The sequence below is a fragment of the Betta splendens genome, chromosome 22 (genome assembly GCF_900634795.4).
Source record: "Betta splendens chromosome 22, fBetSpl5.4, whole genome shotgun sequence".
Classification (NCBI taxonomy): Eukaryota; Metazoa; Chordata; class Actinopteri; order Anabantiformes; family Osphronemidae; genus Betta; species Betta splendens.
The window spans coordinates 1,273,683-1,298,521 of NC_040900.2; the positions used below are offsets into that span (position 1 = coordinate 1,273,683).

The 24,839-nt window shown below is 45.9% G+C and overlaps 1 protein-coding gene across 6 annotated transcripts; it reads right to left on the reverse strand.

Moving 5' to 3' along the window:
* Positions 1–211: 211 nt before the first annotated feature.
* ppp2r5eb (protein phosphatase 2, regulatory subunit B', epsilon isoform b) lies at positions 212–24,265 on the reverse strand. Of its 6 annotated transcripts, none has more exons than XM_029138336.3 (14): positions 23,871–24,265; positions 18,287–18,447; positions 5,814–6,010; positions 5,579–5,680; positions 4,661–4,753; positions 4,435–4,565; positions 4,214–4,273; positions 3,867–3,975; positions 3,712–3,765; positions 3,477–3,527; positions 3,279–3,398; positions 2,999–3,126; positions 2,383–2,484; positions 212–2,254 (listed from the first exon to the last, which is right to left on the reverse strand). In XM_029138336.3, exons 2-14 carry the CDS (start codon positions 18,441–18,443, stop codon positions 2,155–2,157), a joined length of 1,404 nt encoding a protein of 467 aa, XP_028994169.1. In that variant the 5' UTR covers positions 18,444–18,447; positions 23,871–24,265; the 3' UTR covers positions 212–2,154. The 6 variants fall into 6 exon arrangements, with proteins under 6 accessions (XP_028994169.1, XP_028994168.1, XP_028994167.1 ...); XM_029138335.3 differs by having other exon boundaries at positions 18,287–18,450; XM_029138334.3 differs by having other exon boundaries at positions 23,675–24,265.
* Between the last annotated feature and the right edge of the window lie 574 nt (positions 24,266–24,839).

Sequence of the window (24,839 nt, forward strand, 5' to 3'; positions counted from 1 at the left end):
GGAGTCCTGGTCCACCCACGACCCCCTCTGTTCACGTCTCTGACAGCAGCATTTTAACAATCTGTACTTTGTATCTGTATTATATGTGTGAGGTGTCTTCATTAGAATCAATGTTCACGGAGCTAAGTCACAAGAGCTTAACGACTACACACACACACACACACACACACACACACACAGTGAACCCAGTAAATGAGGCAGTTTCAGCATCTAGGCTTTATCACAAAACAAGTTTAATTTAATACCTCTTTATTTTTTAAAATAATTCAACATTTGTATTTCTCCAACCCTTTTATATCTTTTTTTAGTTTTTAAATCATTTATATCTGGGCCACAAAAAAGATGGAGGATGGAGAAAATAATCAGGTGATGAAGAGTCCATTTCTGTATTTGAGTCGAGTGCGTTCACACGTGAAGCCTTTACGATTTTACACGCTTGCTCATATTTACACTGGCTCATAGATTCACACTGATCTCACCTGTCACAACTGAGACCATGATGAAGAACACACTATTAGGACTGGGACAGAGTCTCCCAGTGATGCAGGGCCCAGAGTCGGGTTCTGAACGCCCTTTTACACAGCTTGGTTTCTATCACGTGGTCCACATGGTCAGAGATGGTTTATATGAGGAAACACAAGCTGTTGGACCCAGTGTGTCTGTGTATGAATGGACCAAGCAGCGGGTCGGAACCAGGACCGTGGAAACCACAGATACCTGTCAGACAGACCTGAGTCACTGTTGGTTCATGTTCCTCAATGAGAAGATGAATCAGGTTCACGTCATTCTATTGTAGAATAATTCAGACATGAAGGACCCAAGTCACTGAGCTGTTTAATATTAGTTTGGACCTGGTGGAAGTCGTCCAGGCTGCTTTCCTCCACATTAAGCGTCAATCACTGTGTGGCGAAATAAGAGGCCGTGCAGATGTTCAGCGGTGCCGTTTCCACCTTCTCTGTGCTGGGACGAGTAGAGAAGTGACAGAAACGACACATGATCCAAACTAAACACCGGTGGAAAGAAAAGGAAGGAGAATTCTAAGCTCCACTCGTTATTGAAACCAAAGGACAAAACGTGAGCAGCTGATGGTTACACTAGATTGCAATCAGCTGGAAAGGACTGAAAATGAGGTAAACATCGTGTTTTAGCAGACATGACCTGATGGGAGAAAACCTGTTCAATAGTCTACGTTTTTCCAGCTTCATTCAGTCCTTCTCTGGGCTTTTTCTACTGGTTTGGGTCTAATGCTTCTTGCAGAGCTCTGGATTAGAATGAAACAGGCAGGAAATGAAGCAGCAGTGAGGGAGAGTGCAGACTCAGGGAATGAAGCAGAACAGATAAGATATGAGATAAATGACTGATGAGACACGTTCCCTCCACCCTCCTCCACTAAAACACATGTAAACGCACTCAAGGAGATGTATCTGATGTGTTTGTGTCCCTGTAGAGGTTTTAAATACGTTTCTGTTCAGTCCTTCTACCTGTTCACAGGGAAGCAGAGAGAGAAGGGGCCAGTCCTTAGGAACCTGCAGGGGAGAGGGGGGAACCCTCGTCTGTCCCACCTTCTACACTGGGGGCAGAATTAGCAGACGCACCATCGGGAGTCAGGACGAAGAGGCGACGAGAAGCACAGAGGACCAGGAGAGAAACGTTACAGAGACCCGTCCTGCAGAACCACGAGGAGTCAAACCCATCTAGCTTCTCTTTGTGGACGTTTGTTTTCAGTTCATCTTGTGTCCTACAGTCACACAAGTGTTTAGTCCTCCTTTAATTCCCCTCCCACACAAGTCAGTTTCTCATTTTCTAGTTTTTTCTTCGTTTTTTTATTATTATTGTTTGTTTTTCTGTTTGCAATAATATCAGTTTAAGGGAAAAAAGAAAAATAATTATTTACAGTGCTGTTGAAATAATGAAAACAGACGTGATGAATCTACTGTAAAGTAAGTCGCACAAACACAGGAGAAAAAAACATAAAAAACACAATTAAGAAACCAGCGGGCGCCCGGTGTCCATCCACAGACAACGGCCTTTACCAGGATTTCTGGTAAAGAGACATGGTTGATGAGGAGGGGGCGGGGGAGTCGGGGTCAGGGGGAGGGAGGGGGGTAAAGGGGGAGGGAGGAGGCGGCAGGAGGGAGCGTGGCGCTGTCTTTGTTAAGTTGGGATGATCCCGTCTCTCCTAAGGCCCCGCTTCAGCTCCAAGTCCTCCAGCTTCTTCCACAGCTCCTCCCGCTCCTTCTCCTTCTTCTTCTCCCTGAAACCAAACCAGAAACGTGAAAAGTGACTTCCTGTTACAACACTGTGCTGGTTGTGATCCATCAGCCCTGCAGTCGTCACAGCTCGGCTTTACTCCCAGTGCTCCAGAGGTGAACAGCTTCTTACCGTTGGCGGTCTGACTTGTAAGTGGCTGTGAGTTCATCAAATAGGGTACTGTTCATCTCCATGAAGGCCTTCAGGACGTTGTAGACCAGCGCCACGATGGCCCTGAGCACAGCACACACACACACACACAGTTCACACTTCAGCTGTAGAAACGTGGATTCATATGTTACTTCATAAACTATAGGTGACTATAGGTTTGATGGTGTAAAGCAGAGCTGCAGCAGCAGAAACCAGGCTTTAAGTCTGACTGTCAGACATCGCGGCGACTCCTCGGTCCCTTAAACATTTAGGACGAGTCGCTGTCTCAGCTGGAACTGACGCCGACATTTGTAGTTGAGCTGATCGCCGTCTCTGATGTTACTTAATCATTTCTCAGTTTAGAGGTTCAACCTTCAGTCGTGTTCATAAATTTGTCTCTCAGTTTATATAAAGCAGCATCTAAACTCATTTTCACCCGGCATTAGTTTTGTTATGAACAGTTCACCGCTGTTTACAGTCAACAGTCCTGATGAGGTGAGGGCAGATCAGTGGAAAGAAGAAAGAGCTGAAGAGCTGCTCAGCGTTAGTTTAGATTCAGCGTTTCAGAGCAGAAGTCACTCATTTTAAAGCCACTCACGGATTCCAGTGCTCCTTGGAGATCCTGTAGAGGCTGGAGAACATGATGGGCAGGATGACGCTGGAGTTCTCCTCGATCAGACTCATGATGTACTCGTTGTTCCAGTAGTACAGGGCTCGCTCTGCCACCTTGGAAACAAAGAACCCAAAGCTGAATTAACAACAGGAAGTGAGAGCCCCAGAGTTTTGATTTCCTGAATGAAGCTTTAGGGTTTGATGTTTCTGTTAAATCCACTCTGCGTGTTTCAACCGTCTGACGTGAGCGTCGGGTCGTCACCCACCTGGAAATGTGGGCTGGAGACACATCTGGAAATCTGTTTGAAGAGCGGCTCCTGAATCTTGACGAACTGTGTGGGTTCAATGACGTCCAGGATCTCCTCCAGCTCGCCTAAAAACATCACCTGGTCAGGGAGGGGAGAGAAGCGTTAGCACAGGAACACAACGGCAGCTACAGGGGAAAAGGAAAGACAGAGACTCGCCTCCTTTTGACTGCAGGTTTTTGGCCAGAACTTCAGTAAACCTCTGATGACCTGAGGAGGAGACGACCACGTTACTGACCACTGGAGGTCACAGCAGCTTCTTTTCACATTCTAACACTATATTATTAAATTATCAATCTTGTTTTAACTTCAGATTTAATCAGGATAAAGACCTTCAGTTTTTAAAAGGATTTTTACTCGGAGAAGATTTAAAATGGTCTAACAATCGACTTACTGGTTCTGTTAATGTTGGGTCTTTCTCTAGGAATTGTACAATGCAATACGCCAACTGCAGGTAGAGGAGAGCACAGTGTTAAACAACACACACGTCTCTGCAGCTCTGGGTGTTTGACCAGGGAGCATCTATTCGAGCGATCAGTAAAACATTACCTGTGCATGGAAGAGAGACAGACTCCTGACAGTGTGGAGGGGGATCAACACTTTGACCAGAAACTGTTTATGCTCCGCTTTCAGAGGCAGAGCGAAACCATTGATTATACTAGAAGAGAGAGAGAGAAACAGGAATTAAATATGAACACACGAAAGAGAGTCACTGTGAGCCTAAGAAGATGAAGTGGAGGACCAATAACAACGTAAGAAGCGTCAATATGAAAGTGATGGTTTCAGCTTCAGCGTTCAGGCTTCTTTTAAACCTTGACTATGTGTTTGGTTTACGTTGTTTTACTGGGTTTAGAGGAAGGACGTGCGGGAACGTGTGTGTTTGAGGCTCCACATACCTCCCCAGGATCTCCAGCAACTCAGCCACCCCGTTGAAGTGCTCCGTCTCATAAACAAAACTACAGGCAGAAAGAAAGACGACACAGGTTCAACTAAACGTTTTAATGAAGACATTTATAAATGTAGCATTGGACTCGTGTGAATACCTGGAAATGGTATCAAACTAATAACACATCTAGCAAAAGCAGATATTATCTTTGTTATTAATTTGAGGACTCACCGTAGAAAAATATTATTGATCTGTTTTCGTATAAAAGCCCTCAGCCCCAGGAATTTGCCATAGATTCTATGCAAGACTGTCTTCAGGTAGTCCCTCTCCCGAGGATCCTCGCTGTCAAACAACTCCAAGAGCTGAATGGACAACAAGGAGACAGAAGGCAAGTGGGAGTTAGAACGGAAACACAGACGAAGAAAAGGAAAAGCTGCAGGACGACGCAGCGACTCACCTGTAGGACAAACTTCTGGTCTATGTACTTTTTGGCAATGCTGGGCTGGAATTCCTGACTCTCCAAGAACCGGATGAAGAACTCGTATACCAACTGGAGAGGAGACAAAGGGGGAAGGATGGAGGTAGAGACAGAATGAGAGAGAGAGAAAGAGGTTGGTGCTTCTCAGATCAGTTCAATTCCTTCTGTACAACAATCTGGTTAAAACAGTGGAATCTCCAAGACGGATGTCTGCTCTCAGAACTGACCCATAAACAGTGAACGAGAAGGGGAGCTAATAGGGGTCAAAGGTCACAGAAGCCACAGAGCAAAGGGAAAGAGATAAATGTCTGGATTAGTCTGGATTTAGGTGATAAAGGGAGTTTGACTGGATTAAGAATGTTGTTTATGGCGAATGAGACGAATCAGAAAATAAAAAGATTTTACCAGGAAGCTTCTCCTTGAGATTTGCATCTCATTTCTAAAGGACTCCTGAGCAGCAGGCGCACAGAGAAGGAGGAGGGGAAGGGAGAGACCAGAGAGCCTGGCTTCAGAGCTGGACAGAGCCCAACCTCCCACCAGGAGCCAAACACAACAAGCAACGGCAGCAGCGGCACATTTACCCTCCTCAGCGTCACAACGTAGGTGTAGTGTGTGTTTGGCCTCACTCATCGTTTTCAGTATGTGGCAAATGCTTTTACATTTAAATCACAAGTACTGTGGTTTTTTGAAACGTTTAAACCCGGAACTAACTAAACTGCTGGTTTAGTTTGGATGGAGGGAGAACGATGCCGTTCCAGCTTAACAGACGTCTTCATTACTCACCTTTAGACTGAATAATGATTTTTTTAAAACTGCTCATTTAATACTCGTTATACTGGCTTGGCACCGCCTACAGACCTGCGCTCAGCGATCCGACCAAACAACACAGCCGTTTACCTGTAAGTGTGGCCAGGAGGCCTCAAGCGTCGGCTCGTCCTCCTCGGGGTCAAACTCGTTACTGTCACTAGGCGGAAGGGTTCGGAAAATGTTGTGAGACACCTGGAGCACAGAAAAAAGCTCAATGAACATTGGACCCAAGTGGATCGCAATCAGCAGCATTAGTGGTAACGTGGTCCAGGGGTGAAGGCTGCAGGTGGGTGGGGAGCTGCGGCTGCGGGGGCGCCCTCCTCACCATTTTGACCACCTCAGGGTAGGCCTGCTCCGTCAGGTAGCCCCGGCTGACGGTCACGTAGTCGACCAGCTCGTTGAGCGTGGAGCGCTTGTACTCCTTCATCTTGAGGTCCGACAGCGTGTCCATGAAGTCAAACACAGTACAGCACTGCTGCAGCTTCTTCAGGAACAGCTCCGGCTGCTCCGGTGTCGGCACGTCTGCAACACACACACACAAAGGTCTGTTATAGTGGAGCAGAATGAAGTTACAGACAGAGCAAATGCTATCGGGCAGTCATTTAAACAGGGAGAAGGAGTTTGGTGTTTGATGAGAGCAGCAGAGGCTGAGCTGTCACAGAACCTGCACTGCACTGTCTCCTCCTGCACTGAAACAGCAGGGGGTCACACAGAGTTCAGATGTGGAGGAAGACGATCGGCTCTTCCTCATCGCCACAACTCAGGCCTCATGCTTCCGTCCCAGCAGGACCAGGCTGCTATTGTATAAGAGATAAGCTGCAGTGAAAGGAGCAGCTCTGTGCGTCTGAAGCGTGAGCATCCTCTAATATTACACTTCAAAGTCTGTCATCATGAATTCTGCTGGGTCACACAGAATATGAATGAGAGAGGAACCTTCAGGTAACAATGAAATGACCTTTTCACCCCATCGTAACTGGCAGCTGTAATTATATCTTTAATTACACAACCTACACGTCTGAATGGTGGTGATGCCACAGTGACTGTGTGTGAAGGTCTTTCCTGCCTGAGCTGAACTGTTTACCTCTGGAGAGAGTAACGGTCGTCACCTTTTCAATGACCAACTGGCTCAGTGAAGGAGGACGACACGTCTGTAATATTCTGTCTCATGAAGCTACGCACTTCAAAGGGAAGATCACAAAGACGGATCCTGGAATCTACTTCCTGCAGCTCTGACTGTTGGACCGGGTGCACTTTCCCTTCCTGGGAAACGGGCCTTGGCGGGTCCGACCAAGCGCATTTAAAGTGACTAAGCTGGATATGTTTTGATCCAAATGCCACTAGTTCCTCACGACCTGTTGGCCTCCTGCTTCAGCTCAGCTCACTGAGACTGCATCCAACCAGGCCAGGCACAAACAAAGCCCAGCCCTGAGTGACTGCCATCAGACCTGGGCCCTGCTCCGCAACCAACATCCCCACAATATTCAGCCATTTGTCACAGCGCATGCGTTTTGTACATGTTTGTTGGTTTCATGTTTAGTAACAATAAAAGAGAACTACATGGTTTGTTTGTTGCCCCAGTGTCTGACTGCTGCTTCTCTGCTGTGACCGCAGGGCAGACTAATTCAAATGTTAACACATTGTGGACACAAGCCATGTTTATTTAGTGTGGTCGTCTTCACTACAGTGTGGTTCATTACAGTAATGAGTGGCTGCAGGATTTGGGGTCAATTGCTTTGCAGGAGCCGGGGGCCTCTGGATCCTGCAGCTCTGCCGCTATACGAGCATGTGAACAGCCTTAAAGGAAGCTATTAATAGACAGATAATCACATGGGACACGGTAATCCCTGTACAGAGACGCAGAGAGCGCACAGCTAACGGGCTCAGAGCTGGGCAAGAAACCATCGAAAGAAAGAGAGAGACTCAGCAGCTGTGTGCAGGAAAGTGTGCGAGCGTGTGCGAGCTGCAGCCCAGAATAATCCAGAAAGCCTCCGTATGCATCAGCAAGGAACAACCCTGGAGTGGAAACGCTAGCACACACACACTCACACAAACGCAGGGCCAGGCCACACCACGGCAGGGTGCTGGTGGTATCCAACCAGAACCAGAACCGCCTGCCCAAGACTCATACAACACATCCACTGTGTGTTTCTAGGGACAAAGCACGGAGGCAAAAGTCAATCACACACCTCATCCAAACGTTGGCCTTCGTCTGACCTTTCACTTCTGTGTCTGCAGTGTGACAAACTACAGCAGGTTTGTTCTCATTTCCTAGCTACTAGAAATAAATGTATGATTATGTTTGCTTTGCTAGACTGGTCCCATTAGAGCTCAAATAAACCTCTGATGTCTAAAACTGCCCTCATCATATCACTGAGGCATTTACTCATCCATCCGTCTTTATCCCAAATCCATTTAGTTTATATGGGACTGTCCTGTAATCCAGCAGCCACCGTGTCCCGGGACGGAAACCTAGAGTGAAATGGTTGTGTGTGGACCCGCGCTGCTGAGCTCTGTCTATAATCCAGACATCATTTGGAGGATTATTATGGCTAGATCACCACAGCAACAGTTAGTAGAAGTCAGTGTGTTTCATCAGATACTATGGGAAGAAGCAAGGAAAATAATCTACAACTAAAACCAGCATCAAGCCTCTGCTGTCGTCTTCTGTGTCAACAGATGACATGAGCCTGAAAAATTACTGATCCTCGGTCAGTTTACATTTAAATGAAGGAATTTACAACCAACAGCTTCAAAACACTTAACTACGACACTGACAAAGCAGACTTAAATGCTGAGCTGCTCATCTCTGCCCAAATTGCACTTATTATCAATACACTATAAAATGATGATGAGAGCTTTCATTGATTGAACCGCCATTTAATTTTCGACAAAGAAACAGAATTATTCTAGCATTTAACTTCATTCTGGGGAACGAGCAGCAGAGGAGGACGACCGTTGACACCAGGTCAAATCAGTATTTCTTGAAGCACGTTGGTCCCATATCAACGCGACTATTCTGAGACTCTTTACGAGTGCGGCCTGGGCCTGTGGAAACGCTGATGCTCTGACTGGTTTTCTCCTCCCTGCTCGTTCTGTTCTGTTTCTCAGCTTTGGCAGAGGAAGAGAGAAGAGGCTGCTGCTTAATTAATGGTGGAAAAAAGCTTAACGACTTGCAGCGCGTAGGACAGAGAAGTCAGATGGCTCACTGGAACTCCTTCACTGTAAGTTAGATGATTACACAACAGCATGACCCCGTGTGCACAAGGACAGGAGCTCCACATCCACTCAATCAATCAGACATTTAGTGTCAAGTCTCAAATACAAACCCAAACATGACGCAAACAAAGAAAAGCAGAGATTACGTCATTCCTGCAGCAGCAAACATTAAGCGGAACTTACACACATGGAGCCATTACACAGCAAAACACAGTCACTGCTGCAAAACTGCACAAATGTAGACACTGGACAAACACAACAAGTGTCCTGAAGGTGAAATGCTTAAAGGCGCGGCGTCATGTGTGTGAGCACAGGTTCAGAGTCATAAACATGTGGGTGACGGCTTAAATGTTTCCGTGTGGTTATTTAACAGCCTTTGGATCCGCTAAGTGGCTCCATGATGCTGAGGGTTTAAAGCACAGCAGGACGACGTCTCGTTAGGGAAACAAACTCCACCGATGAAGCCAGGTTTGGATCGAGAGGTCAGAAGCTCAAACACACTCCATTCGACTTCTGTCCAGAGGTTTTAAGAATTGCCCTTTTTTTACATCTAAAATGGCAGCAAATGAAACATTCAAGGGCAGCTGGAGTGTTTGTAAGATCAAGTTAAAGTTGTGTAGTCAGCAGGAGGCAAAAACTGACTGGCTCAATGGAAAATACTCCACTATTCTTAGATGAAACTGTTCTGTACACAGAACGTGCTGCAGAGGTTTTAGTGGAAACACAAGACTAGGAAGGACAGCGTCGCAAGGTGTAAGATGACCAGACACACACACACACAGTACACACACACACACACACTCGGTGAAAGCGGGAAAGCCCCACGTCTCTAAAAGCAGCCCGGACGTGGGCGAGTTACAGTACAGCGAGACGGAGAGAGAGAGTTAACGGCTCCAACAGATGGACAGAAGGTGACTGGACCCGGTCCTGAAGGTCAGTTTGTAGCATATCATGTGCTGCTACGATGAGCTGATGTATGTACACACAGCTCGTCTGCAGCAGCTGCTATAAAGTGTATAAACAGTGGAGTGGGACTGGAGATTAGGGGAACAATCAGCCAGACATGCAGAGCTACCGTCAGAAATGTCAAGTCACTGAGTGTGACCTTTGTTCTGGGCTCTGGAGACCGGTGGCTTCTAATTAACCTTATTTACCCAGTGAAAGGAGCCGCGTTCCAGTCGCACCCAACAGGCTCCTGCTGCTGGGACTCAGTAGTTACTGAGCTGGATCGATACAGAAGACGTCACCAGCAACGCTGCTGGAGTAAGAGCTATTTTACACATTATTGTAAATGTATTGTTCCATTTGATGAACTTCACATCAAATGTGTCCATAACAAGCTTAACGATGCTTCAAATCAAAGGTTAAGAGTCGACCATGAATTCAGCCCGTTTGGTTCATAGATTGGATTTTGAACAGGAATTTGAAAACAAGGCTGAAGACATGAGCATGAACACGCTCCTCCTGAGAGTAGAGCAGAAGACGGGCCAGGACCCGTAATGCTGGAACCCCGGACCCCTGGGGTTCCAGCCATGCTATTGTACTGTTAGCGCGACATTATCTGCCACTAACTTTAGTAAACAAGAAAACAGATGTGGCCAACGGAGAACACAGCTGTGTGTCAAGCTTCCTGTGGGGTTAACAGTTTCACTACCACTGAGGTTAAACATTACATAAACAATTAGTGTGAAAACACTGAGCATGCCGACATCTGCTCACAACCTTTAAACAGGGCAGAAATACACCGGCGACAGTCTACAGCAGTCAAACATCTGCTGTTTGATATTTATTTATGTCTCTTTAACAAGCCACAGTTTCATCGTCGACACTGGTCAAAGTAAGCAACTGTCACCATAGGTCCCACCATCAAACTCAGACCTCTCACATTAGAGGTCTGTTCATTTATTCATCATGAAGGCTTTTGAGAGGCTGATCCTGGATCCATGCGTTCTCTGGTCAAACCCTCAGTCGACCCCCTCCAGTTTGCATATCAACCCCATCTAGGAGTGGATGACGCCATCATACATCTGCTCCATCGCACCTACAACCACCTGCAGCCTGGCGCCTCAGCGAGGATCATGTTCTTTGATTTCTCCAGTGCATTTAACACCATCCAGCCTGCGCTGCTGGGAGAAAAACTTAAGAACATGCAGGTGGAGCCGCCCTGATCTCATGGATTATGGACTACTTCACCAACCGCCCCCAGTACGTCCGCCTGCAGAACTGTGTCTGCAGCACAGGAGCTCCACAGGGGACAGTCCTGTCTCCTTCCTCTTCACCTCAGACTTCAGGTACAACTCAAGTCCTGTCATCTCCAGAACTTCTCTGATGACTCTATCAGAGAACATCAGTAGAACTAAGGAGCTGGAGATAGACTTTAGGTAATCTGTGAGTGCTGTCACCGTTCTCACTATTAAAAAGGAAGAGGTTACCCTGTGGTCTGTGGAGCAGCCGCATGAATGGAGCAGACAGTAACAGATTGGACCAACTGATCCGGAGGGCTGGTTCTGTTCTGGGGGTGGAGCTGGACCCACTACATGCTGTAGCTGAGAGGAGGATGCTGGTCCAACTCCTCTCTATAGACGACACCTCCACCCCCACACAGTGTGTGGCTGGACAGAGGAGCACCTTCAGCCACAGCTGATCAGTATTAGGTTCTCCACAGAACGCCTCAGGAGAACCTTCCTACCGGTGCCATCAGCCTGTACAACTACTGCTCTGTCTGTGAGGGTTGATCTTCATCCATGCAGTATTAGTATAATAAAACGTGTGTGTGTGTGTGTGTGTGTGTGTGTGTGTGTGTGTGTGTAGATGTGTTAGCGAGCCGACTGTGACAGCGATCAATGTGTGCAAAATGACTCCCCTCTGGGATTAATAACTTTTTTTTTAATGTTGAATCTTGAGAAACACGCATCTGATCAGCAACAAATCTTCTGTTGGTCATATTAATTTTTTAATTTCAGTGTATACGACGTCTGCAGAATAATTTTAGAACAAAGGCTCAGTAATCAGCGCGGGACCATACGTTCACTGTGCATACGAGGTTCCAGCAAAGGCTGCTGTGCAAAATTAACACAGAAATATATATTCATGACCCAGATACAAACCCCCTGTGCTCATATCTCCACGCTCTCAGGTCTCATATACGCAGCCCTGCCCAGCGCCGCGTGCTGTCAATCATTAACACGACCAACGTCAACCTGGGCAAAGTTTGCTTCCTGCTCCTGCAGCTGGAAGGAACACAGACGCACTCACTTCCACGGTGGGTTGGTGACAGTACATCTCAATCACATCTCACTGAAGCAGGAGACACTAAGAGTTATGGGACCAAACGCAGAACTTTAGGAAAACAGATCTAATAGTTTCAGAGTTACTATTTTATGTATTTCAACACTGCTTCCTCAAATACAAAGGTTTCATTCTGACTGAATCCAATGATGCAAATGTGTCACTTCATGGGCGTTTTAGGAGTGTGAATGTTAAAGCTCTCTGACGCAGCAGCAGGACGACTCGTACACACAAAGGCAGCGTTCACGGTTTCAGGTGAGTGGGCTGGACCCCTCACATAGCAGGAATTCCTGCCCAGAGCACCGCTGAATCAAACGTAATGCAGCAGGAGCTACCTGAGCTTTAAGTTCACTCAACACCTGCTGCAGAAGTATTTACCCAAGACAGCGCTTAATCAACATAGGCGCCTGAGTCACAGCAATAAAATTAATTAGGGCGTGTTTCGTTCAGGTCTGGATCAACTTTGTAGACGATGGATGTGTCAGGACTCCAGAGTTTCCTCTGAAGACATAATAACAGTATTTTATAAAGAAGCAATAAAACTTTTAGTAGTGTTTTGTTACTTAGTAACTGTCTGAGCACAAAGCAAACAGGTAGAGAAGTTAGTGACTAATTCCCCAAATGACTGTGTCACTCATGGCCACTTGTGTCCACAGACAGGAGTTGAGTCCACGCAGACGTCGTCTCACGCAGAAACAAGGCCCTGCTAGGGTGTCACCGACAGCTGAGGTGGGGAACACCGGGAAAACCTACCACTGGCTACCAAAACGCTGCAGAGCAGCAGGCGTCGGATCCCTAGACGCAGGTTTCCCAGTGAAGACCATGCAAGGACGCATCACAGTCCAACACAGGAACAGAGCGACCAAACAGCTGCCACAGTGCCTCCGAGTCGCTACCGAGTCTCCAAGAAGGGTGAAGATCCTGACGCCCTGATCCGGACTGACGGGAAGGTTCTGGCTAACCAATCAGACAATGTGGCAGGAGGCCGGTGGACACCATGGTTCCAGTGTCATACAGATAAAATGAACTCATTCCACCAGTGAACTTTCCACTCTCCTCCCGGCCAGTAAAAACACTCGTCTTCTGTTACCGTCCCAGTCCATTTTAAGTCAGGCCTCGGTCACACATGACAAACTGGGCCGTCTGGTAGCAGCGACAGCCTGACAGCAGCAGCTAACTTTAAAACTCCACGCTCCCCCACAGCACCAGCACATAAACACCGTCACTCACTTAATCAGACTTCCGCTCCTCGTTAGACACCAGCCGCAGAAACCCGCAGTCATGAGCGTCACCGTTTCAGCCGAACATGTGGACCACAGGAGTTTATCAGACCCACACGCCTCTTGTGACTTGTTTGTAGCAAGTAGGACTGGAAAAATGTAAAGAGACACCTCGTGGATCAGGTTTCCCTGAGGGAGAAGGTGGAGGGGAGGGAGGCCGAGGCAGCGTGTCAGTGGGCTCCATTGGCCAAAGAGCCCAGAGGAAGCCGCAGAGCCAGGGGCGGGCTGGGCAGCATTGTGCATCTCCCGCTTTCTATTTATTGCTTCTCTTTTTTTAAAGCGCTGGGAGGTCAGAGACAGATCAGTCCTCCTACGTGAGGCCGACGAGCGCCCGAGATGTGAAAGGAACCTAATTTAGGCTGAAAACACCTTCAGCCACAGGAGGATCTGGCCCACATCCGACCGGGCTGCTGTGGAAATCAGATACATGCCACAGCATCAGTGGTAGGAGGGGCCTGATCCATACACATCACTGCAGCTCACGTCAGCATGGCAGGAGACGGGAAAGTCTGCAGGTCACAACAGCAGAGGGAGGAGGAGGAGGAGGAAAGGAGGCCTGATTTTATTCACAAATCGCTCCCCACTCCTCACATGGATGGTGCTGCTACGGTTTATCAGCCAGACCCAACACGCACAGGCAAGTGTAAAAACTGGGCCTGATTCTGTGAACAAAAACCAAAGAGCTGGAGTTACTAAAAATGTTCTGCTTGGGGAAAAACAAACAGAGGATTGTCTTGAGCAGCGTAGTCTAGTTCTAACAGTGTTTCAGAATCAGGCTAAAAGAGGTTTGCGTTTATGAAGGGCACCAGCTGTTGAGAGCCCGAGTTAAAGTTGAAACTAAAGCTGTGTGGATGAATCCACGTGGCAGGTGATCAACACGTTTTACCCTGTTCCTGGTTCCTCCAGTCGGCTTCAGGGACATCTAGGATTCAATCTATCAGGATTGTGTGACTACGTCTTGACATGATAACATGGTCATTTGACAAAAGGAGAATAAAGGAGAGTTGTGGTTTGGCCGGCGGTGGATTTAGCTGTTGCCTAACAGGAACATCCCATCCTGCCAGAGAACATTAAAGGACTCTTGATCCTTCCACCAGGTTTCCCGCCAGACTTGTCACTACCTCTCACTCATGTTTACATTCCTGCCTCGTTCCAAGTGCTTAAGTGAACATCCCATCACTTAATGAAGCCAACAAACGAGATTCCTACTGTATATTTAAAACACTACAGACTCTTGTCACACTGTGTTTAGATGTTTTCTATTCATTAGGGGAATAAAGTCATCAATCGTTTCTCCAAGTTATAATATGGGAGAAAACCATTTAGTACAAATTGTGGCAAACTGGACAGTTAGCGAGTCACAGTAGAAAACATGGGATGATGGTCAGAAATCTAGAGTTGAGGTAGGCTCTCAGCGTTTTATCTGTTCTATCAGGGCGTGGCTCTGTCACATCAACTGCATCTATTGTGAGAATTCCGGAGGGTGTGCGTCATCCGTTCTGCACAGGGATCCCCTTAAGGAACTGCACCCTCTGCTCGATGGGATTTATGTAATCCACCACGCTTTACCAAGACCCTGCTTGTCATTTCCAGCTCAAGTCTGACCTGTGACGGTGACTAACCCACAGGCAGGAGGAGGAGGAAAAAGGAAAAGTGATTGGAGCATCTTGATGTGCGCTCAACACACAGCTCCCAGGGAGACGCACCGAATCCAGACGCCCACTGCTGCCATGTTCATGTACATGTGTTCCTCGAGGCGGAGGGAAACAACCGAGAGATTATAGAAAGAGAGGAAAAAAGCAGCTTCCTCCATTACAAACGAATGAAAGAGAAATGTAAAGAATACGCAGCCAACAACAAACTGTTACATGTAACATGCAGGGAAACAGATTTGTTGTCTGAGTCGGGACATAAACTCATACTCTTTAAATGATAACACCCTACAGGTGTCTTCTACAAGAGCTGCTTCCATTTCTTACACTCATTTTTAAAGGTTTGACATAAGGTTTTCGTTGTTTATCACTGTTCATCTGTGGCTTAAAGTTCACGACAGATAAGAGGAAAAAGCGAACTTAATCCTTCTTCTTCCACTTGGTTTATGTGGACATATATGGGAGTGAAGGGAGGCTCAGAGGCTGGAGTAGACGTCTTGTGACTGGAGGGAGGGTATCCTGATCTGGGATCAGGAGCAAAGAAGCTGCTTCCTATGCTCTTTTTGTTCATTTCCAAACAGAACCAACAGTATTTACCAGTTTCAGTTTTACCTACATTTCATTTTCACAACCAATCAGTCAATATTGTGACTCTTTTTGCTACAAGACTACAGAATTTAAGCAGTAAAACAATTTCCATCATGTTATCGTATATTCAGCCCAAGCAAAGGACACCACCTGACAAAAACCTCTGCATAAAGGTGGTTATTAATGCCAGGAAGGGAACCACAACGTTCTCTCATCTAACAACTATCTCTATACAACTTATAAATGGACAGATGTTGGCATTAACTTATCTGCAAGGGTTTGATCAGTTGGTTCCTGACCACAAACCAAAGGATCAAACCTTGTGTAACTGGTATGTGATGAAGCCTGGGTATACTGAAGACAACAGCCGCTTGTCCAGGGGCTAATACGTTGAGATGTAGTAGAAAATATGCAGAAAATGCTCCACAAAGAACCTCACTCAGCCAGAACGTGGCTGTCCACACGGTTTTCACAATGTAGGAGACACGGTACAGGAGCAGCAGACGAGGAACAACGCCTGGCGGTTAAATCTGTTACGGCCCAGCTTCTAATTCAGGACAACCTGACTTTGTTGGACGCGAAGCGCCTCCTGTAGCTACTACGGCTAAAAGCGGCGCTTCAGTCAAGCTGCGGTCGGGAACAGCAGACTGCGAGCGCGCTGGGGAGGTGAGAAATGTGTGGAGCAGCGTGAATGTGAAGGGAGCATGTGAAAGTGAAGCAGGAAGGTGCCGAGAGATGCTGTTGAATACTGCTCAGCCTCAGATAAATACAGTAAGACTATAAAAACAACTACAACAATAGCGTAAGGCACATTCTGGACATTGTTGCTGCATGGCAGAGTAATTGTCCAATTATAAGTGAACCGTTATTACAACCACTGTGTTTATTTAGGTTCCAGAGGGGAAATCCTGTTGGAACTGTATTCAACATCGGGTACAGTGCAGCTGCTCAGAGACTATAGTTTAGGACAAATTATTAACATTAAACTAAAACGGAGCACACATCACTGAGGACTGAGTCTGAGTGTGTAGTTCCTGCTTCTAGGAGACGGTTGCTAACCCTGGCTGGTGCTGGACAGTATATTAGCCCTCAGCAGGAGAGTCCATCAAAGCACAGCGCTCAAATAGTCCGAAGACAAAGACGGGAAATCAGACATTCAGTGGCTTCTGCCACAAAGTCATGAACAAACAATGACCGATGTGAGCACGTAAACACGTTTGTACAGTCAAAGTGTCAATTCTTCAGCAAACATCTGGAATCTTTTTCTTGAATACTTATTGACTAACAACGTCATGTTCAGAAAAGGGAAAGGAGACATTCTGCTTTCGAGGGAGTACACTCTGACTTTCCTGGAAACAATTCAAACAGATCTAAATCTGATTCTTTACCAAACACTGAATATCTGTGTTGTGCTTGCGTACAACGCTGAAGCTTTTTATGAGGGCAGACGTCAGCTGCTGTGTTTACATATGAACACATGCTTCTGCTCCAGGTGGAGCATGTGCTGGTGCAATTTTAACACAAACACAGGGTAAAAGCGACAGGGTGGAGCCTCCACCTGAGAAGAAAGCAGGATGTGGTTTCACGTTCGACTTTGACAAGTAGTGGATCTGTCTGGTTTCTGTCTGGCAGCATTCCTGCTTTCACCAAAAGAAAACATCACAACATCGCTTCAGGTGCACATGTGAAATGTGAAGGTGTGTCCAATGTGCATTACACACGTAACCCAATTCACCTTGACTTGGTTTGTGATGCTAGTTGTGGCCAGTGGTTCCATGCAAAGACCTAAGGATAGACAGTGTCTGCTGCCGTCACTACTCACAGACCTACAGGCCTCAGCTTATGAAAAACAGTCACTGGACCAATCAAAGGATGTGATTAAAGAATCAGATACAACACGTTTGTCTTCCGCTGGGGAAACAGAGATCATCGCACTGCTCTTCCTGTCTGGGCGCGTCGCTAATGCACACATGCACAAACAAAGTGGAGTTGGCATAGGAACCTCGAGCACCTTCAGACAGAGACACGCAGGAAGGAACTGACTCAAGGTTCAGCCGAGTTACAGAAACAGATAAACAGGAGCTTAACAAACCAAGGCTCCAACCATCAGGTGGGTCCCCTTTAAAGAAAACTCAAGACCTGCAGCTCCAAACTATTTAAATCAAGACACGATCTCAGATTTCTGAAGGCTACAAACTTCTCAAAGGATTCTCAATTGTGTCGAAAGCAGCTCTTACTTCACACTGTGAATTTTTGTCACAGCAAAAAGTTACTGAGCATCAGATGGAGGTTAGGAAACACTTCGGATAACAAAATGGCTGCAGCGAAGGTGGTAACACTTCAGTCTGATCAGTCAGTCTACAGAGTCAATATTTGACCATTAAAAAGCTGAGTCAAGTCAGCTCATGCTGTGAGAAAACTGCCTTCTAACAGTCGCTCCAAAGCAAAAACCTTTCAAGTCTACACCTTGCTAATTTTTTGGCTTCTTCATAAATTCACATTCCTCTCCTCAACTTGCTTTTGACACTGTGGAGCAGACAAGTCATTCAGCAGGACAGTGTGCCACCGTTGGTTAGGAAGCCGCTCTGATCTGCTGTGGGCCTCATTTCTTTCTACTGCAATAAAAAAGGTGATTGCTGACTTTTAAAATGCATCTTCATTACAGCTTTAATTTTTAAATGGACAGAACAAGTCAGATCGAATTAATCGCTAGTCTTAGTCAACTGATGCAGCCCATCACCCCACAAACACACACCCGCTCCGCTTCTTCTTACCCTTGAGCAGTGGCAAGGGCGTGAGCTCTATAGGTTTGCCCTGAGAGCGAAACTGGGACGAACTCTGCGACCGCTTCTGCTTGGCCTTCCTGACAGACTTCCGTGAAAATCCGTCCACTTTGTCCACAGATGGAGACGTGGTGGCTGCCGAGGACATAGCCCTGCTGAGAGAAACACACATAGACCAATGTAGGCTGTTAATAAGATCATATTCAATACACATTCAACAGGTAACTGCACAATGATTCACCAACACCCCTGAAGCATCACCAAATTAAAAGAAAGAAATCATGAGTGTTTTTAGAAATTAGCCAATAGATTATTAGGATGCATTAATCGAGTTCATTCTGATTCTGATTCATTCCGAGTTCTGCAGTCCCAAAGCAATGCTGTGCCCGGCCCACACCTGCAAAGCTCTGTACCAGACCCACATGATTCTGCAGCCAACCTCACCTGCTACCATCAGACACACGATCTGTGGAGTGACGCAGATCTTTAAACAATCAGCCACAATATTAATGACACTGAGCAGCTCTGACACAAACTTTCAGCTCTCCAACTCTCCAGGTCTCATAACAAACCTGTGCAGCCAGAGCAGACATCCTCATTTTCCCAGAGTGGGACATTATTTAGGTCTCGGCTAAGGCGGTAACGGTACACAAATACACCGTGTGCCTACCTGCCAATGGACCATCAAATACACAAAACAAAAACACGGGCATCCACCTAAGACGCCTGGCTCTGTGGCCACACGCCGTCACCACAGAGGGAGGAAGCAGAGGAAACCTCCACTGCTGTGTGTTGGCTGCTGATTACAAGTAAAGAGAAACTGGCTACAACAAAAACAAGCAGCGATCACACTTGTTACTGTCTGCTTAACTGCTCATGCGAACTACACCCATGAGAACATGTTTGAAACAATAAGACTGAAGAGTACAAAGACGCTTTGAGCTGTAGGCAGTAAAATCCACTGGACATGTGAAAGCCAGAGTAGGTTCTAAAACGTTATAAGGCCTGAACATACAGACAGTAAGTTAAGCCTAGGTTATGTTACAGGTTTAAGATTAGTGGAAGTGTTCTGATTGCCTTTCATTAAAGTCTGCCCAGCTTTCGCCCAGTTAAGGGTATTTTCCCTGAGGACTTTATGGTTCAAAGTCCACTGGTGACCTTGAAGCAGCAGTTGAAACAGCTATTTCATAACAGGTCTGCTGAGGTTTGGAGCCTTAGATGAAACATTGTATTATGAGCATGACATTACTCAGTCAATGAGATACATTTGTCTTTTGGTTTAGGGAACTTTAAAGTCAATAGTTGAACACGTGTAAATTTGACTTGTTGACTGCACTTTAGTGTTTAAGATTCATCCAATGGACAGAACAAAAATCTATACTTAACATTTCATAGAAATTATTTGGTCATAGAATGTGAAATTAGATTTCTGACTGTGGAGATTGTGGTGTCAAGAGGGGACAAAGGTCCTAACTCAGGCCACACTAACTCAGCTGGATGACACAAAAGCATAAGAAGTGAATTAGAGCTCTTGGTTACATAATGAGACGTGAATGAGGCGCTGCAGGCAGTACTCTGAGCTGGCTGCTCTAATGGCCATCATACAGGACGTCCACCAGGCCTTGTGTATAACAGAGTGGAGACAAACAAGGAGAGGAAAGGCACCGGGACACACGCAGCCCTCAGTGCAAGCGAACAACGTCATCCTGTTGCCTGAGGATACGGGCAACACTTGCTGACTGTGAAAGACTTTTGGAGGCTGCAAAAAGCTGCACAGCTGATCGTCCATCACCTTATACAACATGCTGTTGGCTTGCAGGTGATTAAAGCAACATGTCCATCTGCGGCTAGAGACCACAAGGCTGTGGATGCAAGTAAGTTTAAGTGGAGGGAGACAAGTGTGATTAATGAATAAGCAGCACTTCAGATGGCTCCGATTCCCCTCTTCCCATTAAACAGACCACCTAATGGCTGGAATACGTCAAAACAACAGAAATCAATTAAACTCTAAAATGTATTAGGACCTTCACTGTATCTAAGATTAACTCTGAAAACAGAATAACACGAATATCTGCTGTCTCAAAAACACTATCTAAATTACTATTATATAAATTCCCCACATCCAGATTAACATATGACCAGTGACATGACAGGAAAGACATCTGTCAACACAACTCACCATCAGCTCTGTCATAATTAAACATTCCTTCTGCATCACTATTGTGCTCAGGATGGGAAAATACCTCCAGCTGAGTACTGACAATCTGCTTCCTGCCACTGGAAACATTTGCATCAATATCATCCAATGCTGTAATCACTGCACAAAAAAGTGATTTCAATTCACAGAATTACAGCTGAGAATGAACCTTCTTTCCAAAGGCAGCCGTGTTTGATGTGCTGCTACTGAGCTTCAGAGATGAGACAGAGCAGGCCAAGGCCTCTGGAATTACCTTCATGCTGGGATTATCTCCAGCTAATGGCTTATAGTGGAACAGTTCGGACGTACACGCTCTTTGACACCTTTGTGACATTACAGTTCTATGTCTATAAACAGTTAAATACTTATTTCCAGGATGTTGATTACAAATAATCAAAAGTAAAAGTGGTTCATGTAGAGTGTAGTATCTGAAACTGTTAGACGTTATAGTTTTGCACACCCATTCATTATCCACAACTACGTTCATTCAGTTTCTCATTTTGTGCTGTAAACTAGTTTTAATCATGGCTAAGGATCAGATATTTACCCTCTCCATCTACTCATTTAATCTTTTCTTGTTCACATGAGAGGTATAATGTCTTTGGGTTGTTGTTCAGAAAAATGACATGAGAAGACTTTGCACTGGGGAAACATAAAAACTATTATTCATTGTTCACAAAAGGACGACACTAAAAGGCACAGTATGACCTAATGCCACTTCCTCACTCTGTAAAGTGAAGCACCTGTGATGTTGTACATTTTGATAAGCAGTGATTGAAGATTCATGGACAACCAATTCTGTTACTGCCATTTTCATCACCACTAGCAACAATGAACATTCAAAAATGTTGTTAACACTTTCACCACCAACTACACTAATTCTCCACTTTAAAACATACAACCTAGCTGGAGTGACTTACCCATGCAAAGGAGCACTGGACTCCCCATGTACAACCATCAGTCCCTCACTGTCTCTGACTAGTCGACTAATGGTGAACCACAACAGACGGACGACAGCAAGACTACGGCGGCTGGTCGGACGTATGCCACCCAAGCACCAGAGCTATTCTCCTCCCGCACCTCTTACATAAGAGACCAGATGACATCCAAAAAGGCTTGGGGAGGGTGGGATTAAAGAACTAGGAGGAAAGAGAGAGGAGGGGGCAAAGCTTGTAACAGTGGAGCAACAGAAAGGGAGGAAGAGGAGGCAGGGAGGGAGCTACAGTAGGCAGGAAGTCAACAAATAGGCAGTGGTAAGGGGAGAAAACCAAAGGTAAAACACAGGCAGACCCAAAGAAAAGTTGAGCACCAAAACGGAAAAGCTGCAGTAAAAAGCAAATATTAGGGGTTTTTTTGCATTTCAGGTGATTATTTGAGACGTGAATGCAGATAAAAACTGACAAGTAAACTAAGGTTTTAGTAAAATAAGGTGGTCAACATAATTGTCACTATTATAGTAAAAAAACAATGTTATTAGCAGTCTATAGAGTGTTGTTAAGAATTCAATCTCTAAGAAGTGTTACAGAAGTATTTTCTTTATTAAATGTCAATCTTTGAATCATTGGCTCATTTGCAACTCAATAATAAACTACAGACATTACTGTGGGGACAAAGTATCATTCACAGCAACTAAATGTAATGTTGCTCAGTAAACGTAGCAATCATCAATTAAATGCTGATTCATTTTCTAATGATATATTAACAGTTTTTTAAGCTCCTTGTATCAGTTCTTTATTACATTACAAAATTATGCATGACTATTAGAGCTCCTTAGAAAATTGTTTGTAAGGCAAAACATGATTTACTTTTCTCATAGGGTCCATTACGGTTCAGAAAGCCCATATCTAAACTTTCAAAACCTTCTACTACTCATTTGTTCTGAAAGCCTTCTGCTTCTACTATTAACTACACACTAAAAACCTGACAGAACATCTAAGTGGTGTGATTCATCCATTTGATAATTTACTCTGTTCACACTACAAAGAACAGATGAACTCAGCAACTTGGAGGTGCACGCATCGCTGATAAGAAGAAGTCAGTTACAACACCAGCATCACCATAAACACAGGACTTTCTGGTTGTTAAACTATCTCAGTCTGGGAGGGTCCTGTCCTCAACATGGTGTAAAACCTTCAGGATGAGCCAGTGCGGATTCTTGGAGTACACCTTCACAGATACCATGAGCGGTAATGAAGAACACCACACCTTCCCCCTGACATGCTGCTGTCATTTACACATAACCAGTAACAGAACCATTAGATGGAAACTAAATTAACCTGAGTTGACAATAAAAGTCATTCAACCTTGAACACTATCAAACTTTGTACCATGAATGATTGAAGATAGAATCATGGTGGTGAGGGAGCGACCGTGTCACTGCTAAATAAACACAGTAGAAAACAACTATTTTGCAAGCAGAAAATTGTAATGCAAAGTGAGTCGGATCATATCAGATCATCACCACACGTGACAGCAAAAGCTTAACTTGTCTGAGGCCAGATTCACTTTTCAAGTATTGCTCAGCACATGAGGATTTAACAGCAGCCTTCACCCATAACACAAGGTGGCCATGAGCCGTCCTGACATCAGCTCTGCCAGAAAAGATCGGCCACTCAGTGAAATGCCACAATAACTATTTACAATGCAGGTTGATGTTAAATATTTACTGTTATCAGCAGAGGCCGTAAAGTCCGCCATCAGCTGCATAAGGTCAAAAACCAAGCCGTTAGCAGAGCTTGCGTTCGCTTGGCCATGTTGGGCCTGGCAGCAGCGAGAAGCAGAACATTCAAAACTTGACAGCGCGATAACCTCAATAACGTTAGCTTGCTAGCAAGGTTAGCTCAACGCTTAACCGTTACCAATCGTCAGAATTTGGTGCTTTTGTCGTTAGCTAGCTGTCTCCTCGCACCACACAAAACTGGTAAACATTATTTACACAGAGATGATGCAGTCTCGCACCAAAGTCGTCAAGCCGTTTTAGAGAAAACAGCATTTTAGGTAACGCTAGCTAGCTAACGTTAGTGCTGCGGCTATCGCGGGTTAGCTCAAGTTGAACATGCAGCCATAGCTTATTAGCCGCCACCAGCTAGCTGTCTGTGCAAAAAGGAAACACAAGAAGCTTCTACAAAAACATTGAATAGATCAAAACTAAATTCAAATGTGTGCTAGTAAGATAACTTTACCTGGGCGGGCTTGGACGATCACCCATCATCCCAGATGTAAATACAGGGGCAGTGCTATTGCTGCTACCGATAGCTAGCGCTCACAGACTGACAGACCGACTGGGCTGGGAAACACACACCGTCCCGAGTCCCGACCCGAGCCCGACAAGCTGCAGCCGACCGAGTGGCTGTTAGCTCTCCACGCGTAGTACTTTACCTTGATCCTCTGCGGTTCGCAACGGAGACGGCGACGAGGTGTTATCCTATATGTGGGAAAATCTACCGGGCTAACTGTTAGGCTACCTCCAGCTCGGTCCAAACAGCTTTTCCCAAGAAGCGGCGGAACAGCAGGAAAATCTTGGCCTGAAACAGCCAAACCCACGAGTACCGTTTGCCTTCCAACGAAATAACCCTCAAACTCCCATCAATACCAGAATACGGCTATATAAAACGATTAGCTTCACGCAGTTACATTCCTGATAGTGATTCAATTGCTCGTCGTCCCCAAACCCCGGATTTGGTGTTTTCCTCGACTCGTTCGTGATTCGGGGCTGCTTCTTTTCACCCTATTGTCAACACTACTGGGCTGAGACCATGGCACACATAACAGACGCGCACCATAACGTGCTTGACGAGGGTTCGGGTCGACGTACGACGGTGATTGGCTGCCGCGGGTAAAATTAGACGTCGTGATTGGACAGAATATGCTGTCACTCACAGAGGAGGGAAACGAGGCTCCGGGTCCGTTGGTTAGGTGGAGCAGAAGGGACAAGGAAAGCGATCGGGGCAGAAAGCCGAGTGCTGTTTGCGCGTGCGCGTGTTCCAGCACTGTTCGCTGGAATGAGGCTCACGGTATCCGGGCTCGGCCCTGTTCTTTGGCGCTCGGAAGCGGCCGGGTGATTCATCTTTACCGTGGATTTGTCGTATTTTAATGAACATGTGTCTGCGCAGCATCCGTTTACAGATAGAAACTTACATAACTGCGATATATAGGTCTGTTGAGAACGTAGCTAATGCTAAGCCACTGACGTACGGACAGGGGGGCGAAGGGGGCCCGAAGCCAGGAGTCTAGGATAGCACGTGCTGTACTATAGTACAGATCTGCGATATTGCAGCGTTATTAGCTGAGCTGTTGGCTATTAATAACAAGCAATAGCATTTATCATAGTACTCCGGTTTGTCATGG